The sequence below is a fragment of the Hoplias malabaricus genome, chromosome 17 (genome assembly GCF_029633855.1).
Source record: "Hoplias malabaricus isolate fHopMal1 chromosome 17, fHopMal1.hap1, whole genome shotgun sequence".
NCBI classification, from domain to species: Eukaryota; Metazoa; Chordata; class Actinopteri; order Characiformes; family Erythrinidae; genus Hoplias; species Hoplias malabaricus.
Window position 1 is genome coordinate 13342442 of NC_089816.1, and position 18701 is coordinate 13361142.

The 18701-nt window shown below is 37.3% G+C and overlaps 1 protein-coding gene across 2 annotated transcripts; it reads right to left on the reverse strand.

Moving 5' to 3' along the window:
* Positions 1-1637: 1637 nt before the first annotated feature.
* Positions 1638-17138, reverse strand: gnaia (guanine nucleotide binding protein (G protein), alpha inhibiting activity polypeptide a). Of its 2 annotated transcripts, none has more exons than XM_066648497.1 (10): positions 17075-17138; positions 16676-16925; positions 9786-9828; positions 9552-9693; positions 9263-9420; positions 6399-6527; positions 4386-4515; positions 4105-4258; positions 2983-3189; positions 1638-2788 (listed from the first exon to the last, which is right to left on the reverse strand). In XM_066648497.1, exons 2-9 carry the CDS (start codon positions 16791-16793, stop codon positions 2999-3001), a joined length of 1065 nt encoding a protein of 354 aa, XP_066504594.1. In that variant the 5' UTR covers positions 16794-16925; positions 17075-17138; the 3' UTR covers positions 1638-2788; positions 2983-2998. The 2 variants fall into 2 exon arrangements, with proteins under 2 accessions (XP_066504594.1, XP_066504593.1); XM_066648496.1 differs by having other exon boundaries at positions 17027-17133.
* Positions 17139-18701: the final 1563 nt, after the last annotated feature.

Here is an 18701-nt window from a genome sequence, read left to right on the forward strand (position 1 = left end):
GTACTTAGTTTTCCCCTTCAAGTGTGTTGAGCTGGTTTGAAAAGAACCAGTGGTTGGCTTCACACCTTGAAGGAAGTGTATACTAGGCTTCTCCCTGTCAGCTTGGTTTGTGTGTTGTTGTAGAGAAGCATTGATCAGTAGAATGGGATGATCTGGAGCCCGTGTATACTTAGCCCAAGTTCATCAGTTTCAATACCAACTTTGAAGGGGCACAAAGCTCGCAGTACTGGGCTGTGGAGCAGTGAAACTAAATTCTCTGGAGTAATGGAATTAGAGAGCTCTAAAACATCCAAAATCATCTCACTTGCAGCACAGACGTTAAGGCAGTACAATGCATCATGTGATGCATCAGACTCTTTTTGAGACTGAGTTTGAAATTTTTGTCCCAGTTTTGGACAGTAGCAAGGCTTTGTATTAGGTGCACCATATCCTTCCTGGTACCTTTGTTTTTGTTCTGGCTCTCTTAAGCACTAGTTTGATCTCACCGGGAGGCCTAAAAGATTAGTCAAATCATTAGACTTAAAACCCCAATCCACCCCCAAAATAGAGTCCCAGTCACATGAACTCAGCTGAGGCAGTGAGTGGGGAGATGGAGGGAGGGAGGGAGGGAGGGAGAGAGAAGTCAAGAGCCTTGGACCTAATCCTTTTTTTTTTTTTTTTGCATGAGAGCAGTAGATCCAGAGGAATTTATACACATCTGCAAGTTACATGATTATGGTTCAGTTAGTCAGAGTTGGCAGATTACATAAAAAAAATCTGGCAAATTCCTCACTGAAAGAACCAATTTATCACAGGACAAGATCCATGAAATTGATCTTAATTATTCTTAAGAAATCTTTATTTCATAACTGCTTTGATTGTTACAGTGAAGTATCTTGTGAATATTACCATGTGCAGCAGAAAAATGGAATTGAGTGAACAAGATACAAGTTTCACTTCTTTCTTTGGTTAATATCAGACATACTTTACAGCTATATGGAAAAAGCCATAAAATAATAGAGTCAAACAGAAGTTTACCTGAAAAATATATTCTAATTAGACATTGCCCATTTTCATAGTGTAATAATTAGGTTGTACTTCCAACACTGATTACTGAATTATTGAGGAAAAAAAATAGAAACAATTGATTTTTACTCTGATTAATTCAGAATAAAAACAAATGATTGTGTGCCTCAGAATGATCCAATGGCCCAAGTTATATTCATAGCACAAACTTATACTAATACCACGTTGAATTTATTTGAATTAGTTAAAGACGCCATAGGGGGAGTTGTACTGGGAGATTAACAGTAGAGGGCAGTGTGAGTCAATAATTGGTCATAGATAACCCACTACAGAAACACAACCCGAGGCAAGTTTTATAGGCAATAATAAACATGTGTCTTTGGAAGGTATTAGACACCTGCTTCAAATCGCAGCCAGGGTGAATGTTTGACACTTCTTATCCAACCACTCAACACAAAACTTGATCATTAAAATACCCAGAAAACGTACAGATAGATGTGTTAATGGAATGACTTTTAATTCATCACAAAATTGATGGCTGTGTAGTTCCTGACTACCTCCAACAGACAGGAAATAGAGAAGAAAAAAAAAAATCTCATTTGTCCATTTAAAAACAATACACTGAGGAAAGAAACAACACACAAACATCCATTTCATTATGCCATGATTTAATCACAGCACATTTTATTAGCAAAATAGTGGATATTAGTCAACATCTGTTCCCAACCAACGAGAACAAAGTGAGGGACATAATGCATAAAACCATTAGAATTTGTCATAAATAACTGTGAGAATGTCTGGTATGTCACATCATGTTTTCTAACAAATTTAACATGTACAGGCAGTTGAATAGTCTAATATGAAAATTATATGGGTGCTTGTTTGCTACAGAAATTGTGGAATAACAAAAACATTTGGTCCCTTTAAAACTAAAAAAGTAAAAAGAAGAAGAAGAAAAAAAAAAAAAAACCCCAAAATGACTCCCTTTGATCAATAAATGCCCATCTCGATGTCTACATCTGCCTACAGAATGACTTCGGATGTATTCCACGTTCCTCTCTGAAACTGCACTGACTGCCCAGAGCAAAACTATTTCCTTATTCTGCCTCATTCCAACTACCTTTAGCTATTTTCAGTCTGAATATGCATCTTGGTCATCAGTCCACACACCAACTTACAGGCGAATTTCACATGATGCATGCAAATTCAATTTAACGAGAGCTGCTCTGAAAAAGCCCTGTGTGGCTGAGAGAACCACACATGTAGGAATCTCTCAAACATATTCTAATCAGACTTCACAGAACGTCCCTAGGAATTTTCCGTCTGTTATTTGCTTTTTTTTTTTTTTTTTTTTTTTTTTTTTTCTCATTAATCAGGGTCGTGCCTACAAAAAACACACTCACATTAGGCAAGTGATTACATATTGACGACTACAGCTACTCAAGCACGGCAACTTTAACTGCAAACATGCAAGGCACATGTACCTTCATATCTAAAGTACAGTAGAGAGAGTGGAAATAAAAAAAGGAAGATGTTCCCAAAAACCTAAAGAGTGAAAAAATACCCTTCAAAAAAGACCTGTAAATTATTTCAAAAAACAGTGAAAAATTCCAGCAACAATTACAGTTGTACAAATATTTTACACAAAAGGTTCTTTTCCTAAAACATGATTTAAAAATGTTCCGAGAACATAAATAAAATGTTTACGTAACGCATTGTGTTCATGGTTGACCTCGCTCCAGCGCTGCTTCTCCCAAGGATGCCATTTCGTCCAATTCTCATCCTGTTATGAACATAAAAAAAAAAAAAAATACAAATAAATAAACACTATAAAAAGTCCATGATAAGCAATGTTAAATAGTCACACAAGAATGAAGTAACTATATTTACATTTGCAGTCCTTGCTTGAAGGATTGGGGATCATATCAAGACTGGCTGCTTTTAAGATGATGCAAATCGTTATTGATTCCTACTCACCTTGGGATGGCGCACTCTAGAACAGTCCACAGTCCTTCAGGTTGTTCTTGATGATGACGTCAGTGACAGCGTCAAAGACAAACTGCACATTCTTGGTGTCTGTGGCGCAAGTGAAGTGGGTGTAGATCTCCTTAGTGTCCTTCCTCTTATTCAGATCCTCAAACTGACACTGGATATAAGCTGCTGCTTCCTCGTATGTGTTAGAGCCTTAAGAGAACAAGAAAAGAAACTCGTGCTTATTGTACTAATACACTTATATTCTGATTCAGAACTTTGTCAAATTGAAATGTAGAGACATTTTAAAAAATCTTTCATATGGATTCTTAAAAAAGCTGCAGATACAAAAATGAAATTAGTAGGAAGCTAAAAATGCAATACAAGTGTCCAGAATGAAAATGTAATGGCAAAATGATTGCATATTATGATGATTATCAAGAGCGCCAAATGTTGACATCTGTCCCTGGGAAACACAATATAAGCAACACCGTCTTTAATGCTACAGTAAGACAGCCAAATCTTGTGAACGGTAGCTCATTCTCCTGCCGGCCACATTTGTGGATCAGGTTGCATTTGTATTTGGATCGGGTGAAATGCGAAATAAGTCTCAAAATCCAAAAACCAGCGAGAGGAAATGAACAGATGCACGTCACGGAAAACATGTGAGTGACTTGAGCCACAAATAAAGATTCAATTTACAAATACATTTTAAATTTGAGACTTCGACTTAAATATATGCATTGTGAATGTAAACAATGTATTTTGGCATGAAATATGAAAACCAAAACATGTATTTATAAATTTAATTGTATTTGTACAAATTGCAGAACGTGACGTATTCATTTGTGAATAGTGAAATGTATTTGTGAGTTGTGTTTAATTTGTGGAATAACATTTACGCATTTGTAAAGTATTTTGAGACTAATCTCTTTCCATACTATGAGGTTTGTTTATTAAATTGTGACCTGGGAAATTAATAAATAAAGCCAATATTACACCAAACCTGCCCACCAAGGCTACAATTTACAAAATATATCAACTTTGCATCATTAATAATCTATCAATCTCCACAATCACCCTGATAAACAAAGGAAGCAGCATTATAAACACTGATGATGCATATACCAGCATATTCTGGGTAACAGATGGTGAGAGGGCTTCTTTTGATCTTCTCCTCAAACAGATCCTTCTTATTCAGGAAGAGGATGATGGAGGTCTCAGTGAACCACTTATTATTGCAGATGCTGTCAAAGAGCTTCATACTCTCATGCATGCGGTTCTGCAATGAAAGAGAAATCAGTACATAAACTGAAAGGAAAACCCTTCTGTCACATGATATGTGGCAGGCAGCAGGTAGAGCTCATGTGGCGTCATGGGAAAGCAGGCCCAAGTTTTTTGTGACCTACCATTTCCTCATCCTCAGCAAGAACCAGGTCATAATCACTCAGAGAAACACAGAATATGATGGCCGTCACCCCCTCAAAGCAGTGGATCCATTTCTTCCTCTCCGATCTCTGGCCTCCCACATCAAACATCCTGAGGGGGGAGCATTAACGCCATTAGAAAGCACTCTAACACTGCAGCATTTTCATTAACACTCAGTTACACACCACCATGATAAACACACTAATGGAGCTCCCAGAAAAGAACAGGGACTTCCTAGAAATACCACAGGAAGTTATTGTGTCTGGGGATTCTGCAACACCCACAATGCATGGGATCAACACCAAGCCAGCTAATGATCACTGTATAATAAACTAAATAAATAAACTAATTTAGAATTAAAAAAAAGTTTTGTAAGTAATATTTGAGGTTTTTTTTTTATGAAGCCTTGTAGCAGCAGTTGTAGTGTATTTAAAAAATGCTATTTAAAAGCTAATGATTATCATTATTTTTAATGTTAGTATAGATTAATTTTGCAGTCTTTAGTCCATACCCTAGTTGGAGTTATTAAAACCCCCAGGTGATTTACATGTCCCTTCTTTTACACATTCCCAATCTATGACTGTAAAAGTTGTTTTTAGGTTCAGACATAAATAAGGTAATTATTTGTCAAGAAACATAACAGTACGATCCTTCATAGATTATTTCATGATTTTCAATACCCCAAAGATTCCCACAATACAATTTGATGCCGTTTTGTTTTGATATGACTAAATTTCACATATATGAACTCACATATAGAAACAAAATATAATTTGAACATTTTATCTTGTATATTCCACTCCTCACCACACTGCCCCAGTACTTACTCCTGTGTGTGTCATCACAATACATTCATTTGTCAATCACCGCTGATGAAATGACACAACATGGTTACACACGCTTCAGTTGTACATGATGTCCAGCTATCCTTTGTAATTGCAACTCGTCCTGCACCCATGAGCTTGCGTTTAATACCCTCCTGTACTTTATACAGCTTAGGGATGAAGGTTTCACTGAAGTGTTGTCGAGTGGGAATGTTGTATTTCAGCTCCTGTATGCACAGGCTCACAAATGCCTTATATTTTACACTACACTGAATGACCGCATGTCCTTGCAAATGAATCTGTTATTTGCAAATGCCCGTTATTTTTGCAAAAACCGAAATGTTTTCACAGCCATTATTTGTAACCTACTGTAGAGTGTATAGCTTGGTTTCCGTGGCTGCTACTGCTCAGTCAAATGGTAGACAGTGCCTACATTATTATTCACTGAACACATTTATTTGGCTAACTGCAACATGCTGCCATACTGTAGGATACCATACAGAGAGGAGTCATGTCAATGACTGAATATTTGTGTCTCACACTGGGGCATCGGAGCATTTGCTGTTTGGGTTGGTGCACCAATACAGATCGATGGACTGTTACATCACTAACACACGGCAACATATTGTCTGATTAAAAACACGCATCTCCAATTTTAGCAGTTTTTTTTTAAAAAACATTAAATGTGGGCATTAATCACCATCTGTTCATAGCAGCCAATATAAAACTGACCAATGAAAATCTGAAAAATCTGTTTCTTTAACATGCATCTCCATTGGCTGCTAGACCTGCCTGCTGCAAGCTGTGCTTACACGGAGATGGACGTGACTCGTTGGAATTCCCTAAAACAAATACATATTTGTCAATATTTGTCTACAATACGTCTTTTCCTGTTCTTGAAAGTCGAGCTTTTTGGAGATACGTGTTTTTAATCAGACAGCGACAATAGTCTGGAACAAAAGCACACGTAGTGTAAACAGAAAGCCCATTCTCTGGACACACAGTCACACAGCTTTCAGAAACAAAGTGCACATGAAACATTGGACAACATGCAAATGACACTAACCACCAGTGTATTTTAATATTTTATCTGATGTATGAGTTATGAAAGCTGTTAAATGCACTCCAGCTGTTACATGGGCCAGTGCTTCATTTCATAGAAATGCTTACTTAAAGTGAAGATCCTTGAAGGTGAAATGGGTCTCCACAATGCCAGTGGTCTTCACCCTGGTCCTCAGCACATCTTGCTGAGTGGGGACATATGAGGCACTGGATATCCTGTCCAGATCATTAAGGTAGCTAAAAGAATGAACAGAAAAAAATGGCAACAGTGAAATAGAAAAAATTTAATAAGAGCCTCATCATCGTATAAAATCAGCTGGATGTCAGACATTTGTCAAGTTTCAGCTCAAGCTGCATAATTATTGGTCCTCTGCATTTACATGTTCTCAAAAACCACATTTTTTCAATCTACGGTAGGATTAGTTTGAACCTACAAAATGGCACGGCTCTACCACATACAATACTGGAAATGAAAGTCCTAAAGTGAGAACATATCCCGTGTGCCTGTGCATCACATGCAAAAGGTGAGGTTTTGTCACATCATACTTCTGAACACGTATTCATGTTATTTGCATTTTTGAAAATTTGCATGAAGTATATTTGAATCTCGATGGAGATCACTGAAGAAACTTAGCCAAAACAAATCTATCAATAACCCAAATACTTAAAGTAAAAAAAGATCTATAACTCTTAAAAAGATGGAAGGTTAAGGGGCTGTTGACGAAGTGAAAGAATGAAATGAATATGAGATGTGTAGTATAAATCCAAACTAAGGATATTAAGGGTAGTCTCATCTCCAGACTTGATTCCCTTTTTGTCAAATAATTTGGTTGAAATTATAGGAACTATAGAAACAAAATTGTCTTAGCAACTTAATCAGTCATACAGTCAATCCATTCACAAAAGAAAAAAGATCCGAAATATCAAACAATAAAACCACAAACCTTCAAACAGCATGGCCTTAAAGAATACAGATTTAACAAAAAGGTGAAGCATATCACAACACTCACCCTAAGAAGGGCTCTGTCCCTTTTCTAAAATCACTAAGGTATTTTACACTACTGGTCAATCTTTCTAGGACTGGGTCTAGTTTTGGGTAGGTATTTGAGTGGGGAGGGCATATACAGGCTCACCAACACTGAAAACAACTCTTCTCCCAACCCCCTAGCCTGGTATTTCAAAGTGGGTATTGGATGTGGATTTTCCGAATGACAATACCGCCCCGAACCAATATTACTAGAAACCTCCAATGTCTCTTCTTTAGGTGCGATTTAAAATGAAGCCATGTCAATTGCTTCAAAATGGGGTCAAAAATGTAGGGAACCAAAAGGAATCTATAACAGAAATAATTTAGAATTTAATTTCCATTATGCTTCTTCACATAAGTTCTCTCAGTTTCAAAACCACCTTGCTTTTTAGTTCAAATAGCTTCTTGCTTCTGAGAATTGGCCCTGTTTGAATGCGAGGGCAGGATCTAGTTAGCCGTTGGCTGCTGTAGATAAGCCCTGTCAACTGAGAACTTTCTACACATTCTGCTTCCCCAGCAGAAGCCCATGAGTTTTAACCTCCTTAGATTCTGGTAGTTCTACACTGTCATCTTGTTTAGTCCTGGCCCTTGGGGTTGTGGTTATGAATTCCAGTCCAGAGGACCCACTTCATAAATAGTTTATGAGCTAGATCAGATGTTTTGAGAAAAACTGTGGGTCCCCAGGACTGGAGCCAACAACTCCTGATACAGAAGGGAAAATTCTATGTTATGATTAACATGAAAATGTATCCATATATAGACCCCACAGATAAGGGTCTATAAACTCATACAATCAATATTACCCATTTCTTTTGTAATATAACTGGTTTCATTTAAAGCTACTTTGTAACATCTGTTGTACACAGCACTAATTTAAATGATATGATTGGCAGATTCATTTTAATCTTCAATAATATACTTTAACATGTCTTAATAATCATCATCATCATCATAAAAAAAAAATAATAATAATAATAATAACAACAATGTAGCCCTGAGTCCAGGTGCATTAACATTTTATCTGTAGACATTTGTGCGTTAATAACAATTTTTCCCTTTGGTAAAGTTTACGTATATGATTTTTTCTCAATTTGTTTTTTTTTTAAGCTAATACTTTTTGGTACATTTTCAAAGTGTCTCTGTTTTAACTATGTGCTAGCAATGTGGGCTGAACTGGAATAAAGCTGTCCATGCGGATCAGTTTTTTTATTTAATTTCTGTTTCAATTTTGTCAGGTGTTTTGGCATCACATCCACACAAAAGTTTTAGGTCACTGAAAGCAGAGGCTTTAAAAAAAATGCTCTTAGAGGTGGAGATTTTTGAAAATGCAGCTGCCACTGTTATTGCCCGCCTCTGACCGAAACACAAATACCTCTTATTCCCTATATAGTGAAGTACATAAGTCATTAACATGTACAATGTACATGCAGCTAGCATTAGACTTCAGATTCACATATGAATGAAGTATAAATGATGCTGTATTATAAATACACAGAATAATGCACTATTAAGGTCTAAATTCAGTAATTCCATGACTTGTGTAGTACACTACAAAAAGAGTATGGAGTGGTTTGAGATTAAACCACCGTGTTTCTCTCATTGATCTTGGTATTTTGTAGTCTCTTTTTAACCAGGTACCTACTGGTTGAGCATGAGAATGCAGCCATATTTGTCTGGACAGGGATATTCTCAAAAATGGAGAGAGGAAAATCTTAATTTTTAAATAAAAACAAATCTGTGTGAACAGAACATGATTTGCTCCATCACTGCTGGTGCCATAACCATAAAAAGAGCTATATATAAAGCACACTATTTTAAGCAGCAGACACAACACAGTGGGTCACATCAGTATTAACTTAAACTACCATGTTAAAATATACCCATTCTATTTGCCAGGAATTGAGTCCTGTGTGAGAAAGGGAGAAAGAAAAAGTGTGACACCCACTATGAAGCAGAGTCGTTGAGCTGGTATTCCCTGGAGCGGCTGAAGCAGGCCTGCACTCCTCCATCCTTCCAAAGGCGCTGGATGATGCCGGCCAGTTCTCCTGTCATGTAGCCTTCTTCAGCAGAGCCCGCCAGTACAAACAACTGTCTTGCATCATCCTGAAACAAACATATACCAACCACAATCAGCCAGCATTGTTCTGTTTTTAATCTAGTGAGATCATGACTGGAAATCTTGGGCTGTTGGTCACAGTTTCCTTCCCCTCATCAGCATCAATGGCAACACTTACAGCACGAGAAGAGTCAGAGAAGTCAATCTTCAGGCGGCCCATAGCCCTGATGATGGCAATGATGGACTGGATGGTGTTGCTGTACACCACAGCCTTATACTGCTTACACTCTTCCTCCGAGTAGCCTGCCTCATGAATGATTCTAAAAAAGGATAAATGAAAGCAAAAAGTAGTAAGGTTACATTTGCCAGCAATTTATTTATTTTTTGTTTTTGGAAAAAAAATTAGACTTACTTCATCTGTTTGACAATTGTACTTTTTCCAGATTCACCAGCACCTGAGCAAAATAAAATAACAGACAGAAGAGGAATGAGAAAGGTTAGCCAAGAGCACATGCATTGGCATTCCTCTGACCCCTCCTTTCTCTCCACGCAAGGTTAAGCAGATGGGCCTTTGGCTAAGACAATTATGACACAGGTCAAACACAAAGCACAAGTTTTTCTCTCCCACTGTGAGATGATACAAAATCTTCATTCAGTTAATAAAATAATCTCTTTTCCCTGCCCATGTGAAAGTACAAACAGACATGAAATTCCTGTTTAGCAAAAACTGAATATGTACAGCCAGTGTTTTTAGTCCCTATTTGTAGAAGACAGACCTGCATCTGCTACTTTCACTACTGCTGTGTTTTGTGAGTTTAGTCAAAATGTCAACAATTTATCTATGTTTACAGTATATTTCTATATTACATATATACAGTAATCCCCTCGCTACTTTGCGGTTCATCTTTCGCAGATTCGCTACTTCGCAGGCTTTTTCAAGGGGGCTAATGGCCACTATATCGCGGATATTGAGGGAAAATTTAGGAAAACTGTGAAAGAAATTATTTTTATTATTTACATGTATTAGACTAGGCCTGTAGGTGGCAAAATATATCATATACAAGTATTTTACGTACAGTACATGTTCATGTCCACATCCGAGTGAAATTTACTTACGCTAAAATCACAGCTTAGGAATTACTCTATTAAAGAAACTGGTAGGATATCACATGTAGTTCCAGAAGAAAAATGACTGGTTAATGCAAATGGTGGGTTGTTAACAGTACAGGGAGGGTTTTAAAAGTCCAGGTACTCGTTAAATACATAAAAAAATATCTTTAAATACATAAATATATACACACACAGGGAACCATAGGCTTATAACAAATGAAGGAGGAAGCCATGCAATATGTGGCCCTTCTAAACACTAACCTACTTCAGCAGCAGTCACAACTGGCCACACAATGCAAGAAAATCCAACGGGTGTTAGCCTTATTGGATTAATTAATCACAACCTGGATACAATGGGATTACACATAAATCTCAGTAAGTGGATTATGCATGTCTTGATTAGCGTAACAGGTCTTAATAAAAGTAAAAGGTGTGTATTCAGGGAGGAAAGTGACACTTCATTTGGAATCAGAACTCGACAAATAAAATATAAAGAAAACTTGCTTCATGTTGTGTAATTTGTTCAGACATGAGTTGTTGGGGTTATGAACTGACATGACAAAATGTTACAAATCTCTTAACAATTAAGCTAAATTACTGTAAGGATTTTTAGCAGTTTTATAAGCGAGTGCATTAGAAAACCTGTCCCACATCCACTTGCAGATTTCCATTTTACATGAACCCAGCTTAAACTCCAAAACGCAGCATAGAAACAAACGAGACGAACATTATCAATTAAACCCAGATATGATAGTCACTGAAACAAACTCCCACTGCAGTCATCCCCTGACGTAATACTCTGTTTCCAGTGGGTTAACATGTCCACTCCATGACATTTCAGAATCATGCAGAAACAAGAAGTTTGTTGCTGCAACAACAGACAACCCAAGCGACAGTGACAAGACAAAAAAAAATAAAAAAAGAGCACATTTTGTCAAACGAGTTTCTAAGCAGAGTCAGAGCCACACAAAGCAGTCAGACATGAGTTCCAGATACCTGCAAAGCAAAATAAGTCACAAAAACCAATGCCACTATGTTCAAGTCTGCCTCAGTGAGATGCTGCAGTACCGATGTGACCTACAGCAGCAGAAGGGTGGACTAAGCAATAGATTAAAATATGTATTACTTATATCAGTTTTTCATTGCACAAGTCAAAGAAAAATACCTGTATTACCCCATTCTCATTACTCCTGCGGATCTTTTAAAAAGTCTGCTACACTTCTTATAGCTGACAAGAAAAGTGTTTTTCACTATTTCACCTGCAGCAGGTCTCTAGGCCATTGCAATTTGACTACAGCTTCGCGTGTTTCAATTAGTCACAGCTCTTCCCCAAGAGGCATTTTGGGAACAGCCTGAGGGGGCCTGCTGCACTTTCTCTGAGAGTCCCAAAGCACAAACAACAGCAATTAGGCAAACTCAGCACCTCGCACATATGGCCTAAAACACAAACGCTCCAAACTCAAGGGCTCACAGGCACAGCCACAAAGGATCTGATCATGGCTGAGAAATGAACCACTCTGATGAATGGCCAGGGATACTAAACTATTCACACCCTGTGGTCACATTATCTAATTACAATAATGGAAAAGTTAACAGTTTAGTCAGAAAACAGTGACATGTAAATTATTATATAAATACTCAAATAAACAGACAAGTGGTTAGAAAAAGTCACCCAGATCTGCCTCAAACACTGTTTTTTGACACAGAAGAAACGTCAGTGGACTACAGTTTTGATCAGTAACAATTGCTTAATTAAAAAATGTGATTCTTAATGGAGATTAAGCTTTAACATTTAAGGTGCTCTAAGAAATGAAGTGTTTATTAATGCAAACATTTGCAGAAATCTTGTCTGAATACAATGACTGAACAATGAATTTCATGTTTTTAGGCTAACATTTTTAAATGATTATGGTTCATTCACTCAATCTAAGCTGCAAAAACAGTCAATTTTGAATAGATGTTTTTTTCAGATATCCAAAATAATGTATTTACATATATTTCATCTACAGCCAGCTTGTGTGAAGATAGGGCGTTTTTCATTTGAAAAATCGGGGCAGTAAGAGTGCATTTGTTCAGAGAAATTAAGTAAATACAAATAAATGTAAGTAAACATCAGTTTTTGTGACTTCAAGTGACTATGCACATTTTTTTTTTTGACAACTGCAAAAACTTTCCTCAAAAGAAACCCATTACTAATAGTCATTGAATACACAATTTGTTTAATTGACAAGTGAATTTAAATGAAATCTGATGAAGATGATGTTAAATCCATGTGATTTCATGCAGTCAGAGACAGGCAAACTTGCATACCCTAACCAGCTCAAGTAGTCAACAACTATGAATTTTTGTGTGTGTGTTTTTGCACAAAACGGTATAATCAGGCCTGGCCATAGCAAAACTCTCTCCACATTTTGGTACATAATATCACAGTGCTGTCATAAGTGGATATAAGAGAGGGAGAAGGGTGTGTCTCTGTGGTCATCTCCAAACAGGTGAGGCCCATTGATTTGTTGAAACCAATTATTAATTTCAATATTTATCCTTTATCTTTGAAATAAGTAAATGTCATTAACGTCACATGGCTTTTGTTTTTTTAGAACAGGTGTTAAAGAAAGTAAACAGCTGAAGACCGAGAGGCATCTGGCAAGGAAATTCTCACAGATATCATTAGACCCGGGGTGGCACAGTGGTGCAGCAAGTAGTCACACAGCTCCAGGGACCAGGAGGTTGTGGGTTCGAGTCCCGCTTCATGTGACTGTCTGTGAGGAGTTGGTGTGTTCTCCCCATGTCCGCGTGGGTTTCCTCCGGGTGCTCTGGTTTCCTCCCACAGTCCAAAAACACACATTGATAGGTGAGTTGGTGACTCAAAAGTGTTCGTAGGTGTGAGTGAATGTCTGAGTGTGTGTGTCACTGTGTTGCCCTGTGAAGGACTGGCGCCCGCTCCAGGGTGTATTCCTGCCTTGCTTCCAATGATTCCAGGTAGGCTCTGGACCCAACTTAACATATGTGAAATATGAAAGAACAAGAACACTGAACTAAAATGATGGTGACAGTGTAGGGTAGGTTATAAAAGGTCATACAGCCTACCAGATGTTATTTAACTCTTGCAGTGTGGAAGTTATTAAAAAGGGGAACTCCAGATTACTCAACATTTCAGCAATTTAGAGACTAAAACCGTATGTATTTAGGGAATTTACAATGGCGATGCAAATATAAGTGTTTAGAACCTACACAGCTGAGTTATATGGAAATGCTGGGAAACTAAAGTATGAATTTCCCTTCAAACACTACGCATTAACCCCTTTTAAAGATTAATGCATACACATATATATATATATATATTATATATTAAATATATATATATATTAAAAAAACACAAGCTTTAGCCAAATCACTATACAAGCAGGAATAGTACTCTGTACTACAAACCTTGCTCAAATGTACAAATAGCATGCTGTATCTCCATGTGAACTTGATTCCCAGAGCACTAGTTTCACCTTTTGTTTAGCTTGCTCCACCTGCCACTTTTACAGCACGGTAATTTGAGCTGGTTATTTTGTTTCCAAGCAACCCGCTGAAGCCTGGGAGACAGTGGAGGGCAGTCTGAGGGTAAACTGACCAACAGCTGCCAACACACATCCTGACCAAAAGGTTTAACACATCTTCCTTCAATTCCGCAATTCTCAATTACCAATGTAGAAAAGGAACAGCTGAGTAAACAGCCTGTTGCAGAAGCTGACACTTAAAGCAGGAGAGTCTAAGAAATGCCCCGCCCCCATACACACTTATCTACCACATTTACCCACACATCTGTTTCTCTTTATTTTTCCTCTTGTCTCTGCTATCTTACTTCCATTAGGATGAAATTTGTCAGATTCCAATTTCTCTCAGATCAAACTACTCAACTGCTGTTTGTTTCAGGTGATTCAAGTAGAGCCTGCATGCACTTGCCTGCATCATGACATATAAGCTACTCATCAAAAGAATAATTTATTATAATTGGGCAACTGCCTGTGATATTAACAACACTGATTTAGATTATGGCCTAGACAGCAGTGAGACCATGTGATAAGTGAAAAGACATAAGTAGATTGTTTAAGCCATGGTGAAAAACAAACTCCAGCCACAGACCCATAAGTGTGTGTTGACAGATGTGGTACTCCACAACAAACAGCCATTATGGCAGAGTTTAATCTGTCTGATGGTTGGCTATTTTACCAGCTCCTACTGGCGTTTGCGTATCTGACTAATTGGTAAATGAACTTATTCCCAAAAGCTTGACAACTTGGCAGCTGTTAACAGGCAATATAGGAACTAAGCCCGGTGATTGAAATAAATTATTTATTTAAAAATAAATACAATATATATATATATATATATAAATAATGTATTTACTGTTTTGGTCTAGCAGTCTTTTCAAAAGTGAGAATTTGTTTTTTATTTGGATAGACTACACAAGCCAATGTATTGTATGCCCAACATTAATATAACAAGTGCATTACTGAGACACTCATATCCATATTATTCAAGGGTCTAGATTAGGGCTGACCAACTTTAGGTTATCAGATGTAGCCAAATTCCACCCTTCTACCACAGATGGTGAAACGCTGTATAAAAGTGATTATCCCTTCATTTCTTAAGTGCTTGTTTAGTATCTAACGATGTTGAAACAAGTGCCCCGATATGCGGAAAGGGAAACGCTTATTTACGAAGATCAGAGATCTTTGAGAAGCAGAATAGAGGAAAAGCTAATATAATCCACTGACCTACAGACATTAATCCACTAACTGAAACTAAGAGATTGTATGCTTTCCGTTACTGGTTCGAGGTCAAGGCCGAGTAAAGCTACCTGCTTATCTGAAAGCTGGCTAATCATATAGCGGCTAAACATTAGGGGCAAATGGCTCCTCAGCTCAACTAGCAGCTAGCCTAATTAATAGATATCAGTATAAAGCTACATTACGTTACTGAGAAACAAAAGCAAAACAAATTTGGATCCACCGGATTAGCCAGCTAACTAGATAGCTAGTTACCATTAGCTCTTAGCTTTTGCCGCGCCTTAACAGTTCATTAGTATTAAATGAAGATAATTTTGAGTACTTTGTTGATTTATGGGTCAGCACAAAATGTAGGGTGTGACTTATACTATATGTATTACAAACGGTTCAGTTACAACTTTCTGTAAAAGTTTAATTTGGGTATATTTTGGACCAGCGCTAACAAGTCTTCGTCGAGCAACATTCACTAGGAGTGAAACTCAAATGGCTCTCTAACGTTACCGTACAGGGTGCAGAAAGTAGCTCGGTAAATAACGGTTTCTGAACATACAATAGCACTAAATGTTACATAGAGAATGTAAACATTAATTTCGTAACCTATACAGCGCACTAGTAAGGGTTTAAGGAGCCATTTGATATTCAGCCAATGTAACGGCTTGGTACCTATCAACACTTAAAATAAATAAATAATTTTTTAAAAATCAGTTGAGCATTGAAAGGTACGAGCTTTAGCCACAGAAGCGCATATAAAACGCGACTTTTATAACAACACTTCATGTATCATCACAAGTTTGAAAAAAAAAAATCTTCATTTTTAAAAAAGGAACCCAATCTATTTCTTTTCTAAAATGGAGGCCCTATAGTAGAGATCATGTCCCTCGTAAGAGAGCGCCGTTTGGGCTCCTTCTACTGGAGTTTGGTTTCTGTGTGTTTTTTTTTTGTCAAAGATTTTAAAGCCGAGATATATATCTAGTAATACAGCTGTAAACACATACAAGATAGTGCCGATGAATCCTTGAAATTATACATAATATATTTTTTAAATATTAATATAGCTGTTTTTCTCCACTGTGCTTTAAAAGGACAAACCCGTCGATGCGGCATTAAACATTCCACAATCGCACAACTTTTATTTATCCATATTTAAGCTTTTCTGATACGTAAAGTCACTCTCATAGTTGTTTTGAATACTTCTGCGACGAAAGGGCATTGTAAAAATATGATAGCAATACTAAAAGCTCTCAGAAATTTAAGTTGGTGAAGGCTGAAGTCGCATCAGATTCAAATTTTTCATTCCACCTTAAATTGAGCTGCATTGTAACCGCTGGACCATTTAAGGTGGAACGGAATATCAGAAGGGGCTGGTGAATAACAAGCTAACGGCATAGTTTTTCACTGTCGAGCTATAACTCACCGAGCAGAAGGAGCTTGACTTCCCTTGCTGCCTTTTCTCCGTCGTCTCTCAGATTCCTGTCGATCATTTTACTCCTCTCCTGAGCCACTTTATCCTCCGAGCTCAGAGTACACCCCATCTTTGTCCAGGCCTTCTACTCTTCAAACAGTGGGAGCGATAGGGAGGAACAACCTCATGCACAAGTTGATCAAATGAAGCAGCCACACGCCCAAACTCTCTCAGTGAAGTGTCGACACGTCGAGCTGTTCTCCTGTTTTAATAGTAAAACCACACGCCCAAGTATTCAAACTCAGAGAAAACCAACTACAAACCAACACTACCCCTTTCTGTTCATGTTCGACTAAAACACACCGTTAAAAAAGACAGAAATCCGAATAAAACTTCCAGGGAAACACTGACCGAGCTTTCCTCTCCCCGCTGCGTTGAGGAGTGACTCTGCCCCTCTTCCTGTTCTTTCATACACTGCTCTCACCTGAGGGGGCGCTAGAAACAACGGGTTTATTTCAGGGACGAGCCGCTAGTCTTCTATTCTGTTCTATACAACGTAACTCCAAGGCTCATATCCCAGCAGAAGATGTTTTTAAATATGTCTTTGCACACGTGAAAAGGAGAATTCTGTTCGTATAAAAAAACATAATATAAAGGGTTAAATTTCAAGAGGCTGCGTGAATTAATACTATTTTTGCATTTAACGTTTTTAAAAACATTTTTTTCTCTAACATAAGTTATATTATTTCTAATATTGGATTGATATTACCCAATTACTCGAAAATCACATGTTGTTGGACAGACTCTTAATACAAAATTATCCACAGGTGCGAGCGTGTATCTGCCCGTGACATACTGGTGTCCTGTCGAGTGTGTTCCTGCCTCATGCCCAAAGATTTCAGGAAGGCTCAGGACCCACCATAACCCTGAGCAACATGAAGCAGTGATCTTCATTCAGAAGATGAATAAAGATGAGTTTGTGTCATGCTTTCCTATGTGTAAGCAACATACCAGCATTTACTATATTTGGCCTGTAGAAATATGTCCTTTGTATGATTTTCCCGTGTACAAGTCGTAGCAACAATTGGGGGATATTAGCTTATGCACAAAACACTTTCTGTTTAAACACCTCTAAGCTAAATCAAGATTTGTTGGTGACAAATCACTGAAATCAGAGGACTAACTGTGGTGGGTGAAAGTAAAAAAAAATGTCAAAAAAATATAAAGGCATGTTTAAAGTAAAAAAAAAATATATATATATATATATATATATATATATATAACATTTGATATATAAGATGTATTTTATAACATTCATATAATTTCCATATAATTTAATTTATAAGTATACATTAGGTATAATAAGTGCAGTATAAAATGTAGCTTGTTTCCTCATTGACTGAGTGTGAAAGTAGGTTGGATGAACAGGCCAAATCAGACAAAAAACAGAGGGCAGCCCTGCTCTATATGTTAAACAGCAGACAAACAAACTGGAAAATCAGCTTGTGCACATTATCCTTACCAATTGCATTGCATCTGACTAGTCTTGGCATGTCAGTTATGTGGATGAAAATAGGTCAGTTTGTGTTAGCATTTGTGGGTTGTAAATTATACACCTTGCTCCAGTAAAAGTACTCATACTTCAGGTTAATGAATTTTGAAGATCTAAAGTAGCCAATATGAGTAACATCTAACATCTACTTCTACATCCAGAACCCTAATGTAAAGTGTTCCCTACAGAGCTGCAGTGTAATGCATTGTTTTGGTCTAACGTAAAATGCAAGAACTTTAAAGGAAGAGATTCCGGGTGAATACAACATCACAGAAGCAAAATAATAATAAAAAAGATTAAAAAAAAAAAAAGGAAAAGAATTGATGTGAACATGAAAGCATTAAATGGAACCAAAATCTATCAGAATCTCATGTATTTAAAAGGGAAAGAGCAAAAATACCTATTGGTAATATATTTATGCAAAATATAGGGCCTTCAGCATATCTGTGCTCACGTACTCTACATTTTCTGTTTTCTGGCAAAAAA

Excerpts from the sequence above, each read along its gene's own strand:
- gnaia (XM_066648497.1), bottom strand. The coding sequence starts at position 16,793 with ATGGGGTGTACTCTGAGCTCGGAGGATAAAGTGGCTCAGGAGAGGAGT. Across the intron at positions 9,829-16,675 it reads AGTCAAGCTCCTTCTGCTCG|GTGCTGGTGAATCTGGAAAA; the intron begins GTGAGTTATAGC and ends TATTTTGCTCAG. Across the intron at positions 9,694-9,785 it reads ACAATTGTCAAACAGATGAA|AATCATTCATGAGGCAGGCT; the intron begins GTAAGTCTAATT and ends ATCCTTTTTTAG.